The sequence below is a fragment of the Agrilus planipennis genome, unplaced genomic scaffold, assembly GCF_000699045.2.
Source record: "Agrilus planipennis isolate EAB-ADULT unplaced genomic scaffold, Apla_2.0 scaffold44, whole genome shotgun sequence".
Taxonomy (NCBI): domain Eukaryota; kingdom Metazoa; phylum Arthropoda; class Insecta; order Coleoptera; family Buprestidae; genus Agrilus; species Agrilus planipennis.
Genome location: NW_020438939.1, coordinates 1,426,582 through 1,430,587, shown reverse-complemented (window position 1 = coordinate 1,430,587; position 4,006 = coordinate 1,426,582). Strand labels below are relative to the sequence as shown.

At 36.7% G+C, this 4,006-nt stretch overlaps 1 protein-coding gene across 1 annotated transcript in view; it reads right to left on the bottom strand.

The window, feature by feature from the left end:
* Positions 1 to 806: 806 nt before the first annotated feature.
* Positions 807 to 4,006, bottom strand: part of LOC108733544 (facilitated trehalose transporter Tret1-like) — a 5,089-nt gene continuing 1,889 nt past the window's right edge. The window contains exon 2 of the mRNA XM_018464728.2: positions 807 to 3,666. Coding sequence (XP_018320230.1) covers positions 2,333 to 3,666 — 1,334 coding nt within the window. The 3' untranslated portion in view covers positions 807 to 2,332. The remainder of the gene's footprint in view (positions 3,667 to 4,006) is intronic.

Below are 4,006 nucleotides of genomic sequence, written 5' to 3'. Positions count from 1 at the left end.
TCGGCCTCCGCGTTCGGCAGCGTTCGACATCTGTCTCTCTCCTACTTGAGTGAGCGATGCGTCCGCGTGGACAGCTGATATACAATAATACATTTCCATTTACCTCCTTCTCTATATCCATACAAAATATCTATCAAACAAATAAAATTAAAATTTTCTTTTGAAAAATGAAACCATTCCATCAGTATTTTCTTATGACGTTGTCACGTTTAATTATCGTCGGTAAACCGACTTTACAGACAACCGATTTTTTTTAGTTCCATCTGGATTCTCTCACACTCTTTTTAAAATGCCGTGGTTTATGGAAATATAATTCCGTTGGGTCCGATAAATTTTTATCTTTTCAAGATCCCTAGGGTTGAGCGTCGATTAGATTACAACAGGTCGATGCCAGTCCTTTCTTTTTTACACATGAACAATGTCTGCAGTTTTCCACGAAGGTTTCCAGGATAGTGCAACTGCATTGCCATGTTGTTTGCCTGGACGACAGTCAATATGGAACTGTTATTCTTGATATCGCTGTAATCAGCGTGCATTCCAAAAGACCTGAAATTGCCATAGGCCATTTCCAGTAGTAAATGCAATTTTCTGCTTGTCTATCGGATGTATATCAACCTGCCAGTATCCAATTTTTGAAGTGTATAATCATCTGATCGTTTTTGAAAATACAAATTAGAAATACGTGAAACCTGAAAAACACCCTTACTTAAGGGATATACTGTAACCCCGGAATGTTTCGTTATGAGTACAACATTACACAGGCATTGAAACTAGGTAAATGTATCAGTAGGTATAGCATTTTCAAATGAATAATATTTATTTATTTGTTTAATACAAAATAAATGTACATTTTTCTTATTTGGTAAATTAAATTAGGACGAATGCAGCCGCATATAGTAACGTAATACTCTCCTATTAATAGATAAATACATAATTAAACATAAAATTTTTTATTGAAAGTATTTGTTTATTTTAATAAACTGGGTTTTTTCAATCTATCGACACATTTAATAAAACTGTATCAAAATAAACTTATTTGTTCCTTTTCTAGTGTAATACTGATAGTATTATGACAATTACGTCATAGGGTAGAAAATCTACGACCTTATTACTAGGGACAAACCGATACCATGTGAGTAGTGATGCTTTCACCTGGTAGAATGTATCGATACCTACTCGATATTTTTTTTACAGTCGGTGACATTAAAGCATAAAACTAACGTACTATTACAATGTAGTTGGGGAAAAAAAAATAATCAAACTCCCTCCTCCCATGTAACAAAATTGACGCAGTACTAACCCTTGGCTTGGCAGCATCAGTGTTGGCAGATGGGTGGAACAGAATATTGTACCAGGGTCGTAGAATTATTGTACTTTAAGACAAACTACTGTACTTTTTGTAATTATCGTAATAGTTGACTAATTTTGTTTTAAACCTACCTACAATATTACCACATGGAAAAATTAACCACCCATAGAAATTATTGCAGTGTATTATTATAATAAACTTTTCTTTTCACGATTTGAAATCCAGAACACATAAAAATTGGCGGGTGATTTAAATTTTTTTGGATACTTATAAAATATCTGGATTTTCAAAATTATTGTACTTTTAGGAATTATTGTACACCTAACATTGTAGATTGTACAAAAAATTAAATTATAGTACATGTACAATAATTATAGTACGTCTGCCAACACTGGCAGCACTTCTCTTCTCAATTCCGTTACGCAACGCGTGAACTGTAAAGGTTTTAGGCTTGAATTCATGATAATAATTTACTTTTAGATAAACAAATACAATTTCTAAGCAACATTAAAGTATGGAAATTCATTTCTATGATGTCTGGATTACTAGGTCATATCCCAATCGTCGCAAACCTAGACCGCAACCTCCTCCCGTAACAGGACCGTGACGCCGGATTGGGCCCTACACTCAATTTACATTAGATAATTTATGAATGACCCCTTACAAATTTACTTTGCTACTTGCGATTTTAACGAAAAAGGTCCACTTTCTCACAGTTTTTCAAAACAGTAACTGCTAGTTACATTCGGTTGAAATTAAAATACATGCAATGGAAAATTCAAGTTTGTCAACAAAATTAAAAATGCAATCATAAATGTGGCAAATAAACAGTCCCAGAAGAAAAACTGTCTTGGATCAATTGAATACTGATTCATTACTTATAGGTATCGAAAGTAATAGGTATCGAAAGTACTTGGTATCGAAAAGAAAGTATCGAGTAAATATTTGTATTTACTTGGATTGTTTCATCCCAACGCGTGCTTTATCACTACTGTATGAGTTTCGGAAGTAACTATAACAATTTTATCGGCTTAATATTTCTTGAATCTCGGAAAACGTTTTTCCTTTCGTTTCTACGATAAAGAAAAGGGTGAAAAATGCCCCTGAGAGACAGGAAGCCGAAAAAATCCAATAGGTAACACCTAGTCCAACAGCATTTTGTACAATACTGAAAACTCTGACCACAATGAAAGCCATAAACGAGCTGTAACATGCCGTTATGGTAGAAGAAGCAGCTTTCACATCAGCTGGGAAGAGCTCGCCCATTAGTGTCCAGGGTAACGGGCCAAACCCGAAGTTGTATGTAATAATAAAAGCAATCATAGTAACAATAGGAAACCATCCAATACTGCTCACGTCGTGGCCATTTTCTTTTAAATAGAAGTAAACCCCAAGTGGTACTATTGATATCACCATTCCTATTGCTGACATCAAAAGCAACGTCTTCCTTCCCAGTCGTTCCACCAAAAGAGGAACCGTTAAACCTACAACAAATTGGACTACTCCAACTATAAGGGAAGAAATGTCGGAATTAATTGAACCTCCAGAAGCATTAAAAACATCAGACGCGTATGTTAAGACGATTGGGAAACCGGAGAATTGGACGAAGGTTACTAGACCCAAACATATCAACAAGCCCTTTCTCAAACCACGGCTTTTTAACACGTCAATTATTGTGCCTCTACTTTTCATGTCGTTTTCGACATTTTCCTTAATTATAGCAAATTCTTTTTCAATTCCCCCTACGGTTGTACCCCTAAGTTTTGCAAGGGACGATTCAGCAGCAGGAATATTGTTTTTTGAAATAAAATAGTGAGGGCTGTCCGGGAAGAACGAGAACAAAATCACGAAGGCAGCTGGAAATATAGCGCAAATAATGGTGAACCACATAACTGGTATGAAGGGTCCCAACGCGTATGATACCAGTTCTCCACTAACCATAAAAATATTGATAAACGACGTCAAAATTCCTCTTATTGGTGTTTCAGATATTTCTCCTACGTACATGGGCAATGCAGTGAAAACTACACCCATACCCATACCTCCGATGAACCTCGCCACGTAATAGAGAACTGTGGTTTTAGCGAATGCTAACATTAGAAATGACGTTGTTAGGGGAATTCCAGATGCGTAAACTAGAGTCCATTTACGTCCAATTCTATCTACGAGGAATCCTGCAACGAATGGTCCAGTTATGGCTCCACAGGATAAAAGAGATGCTATCCAGGATTGCTCTTCGGTGGTAATGGGTCTATCGAAAGGATTTTCATCCAAGGTACCTGTACTGTTGTTCATTTTCGGTAACACAGGAGATGTCCATGTTAAGATCAATCCAACGGTGAATGCTGCTAAATTACCTAAAAAATTAATAGCCAACATCAGCATATGACGACATATTGCCTTGACTGGATATTATAAGTATCTCTAATTTGATCTGTTTTTATTAAATTTGTCTCTTCGTCTGTTTGTCTGCCATTGTGCCGGTGGTTAGCTAAAAATATTTTCTTTCGACAATGCAGTGTTATGCAAAAACATTGCACAGATTTTTTGACGTGACAACGTCTTATAATTCGATGGAGCCGGCTGCACGCACGAAAAAACATGACTCATGCGGCGTTACCTCGCTCTGAGGCGTTCCATTTAAGGCTTGAAGTGCAAGCGAGAGCGCGGAACGAGCGACAAAGAGGCACAATCGGC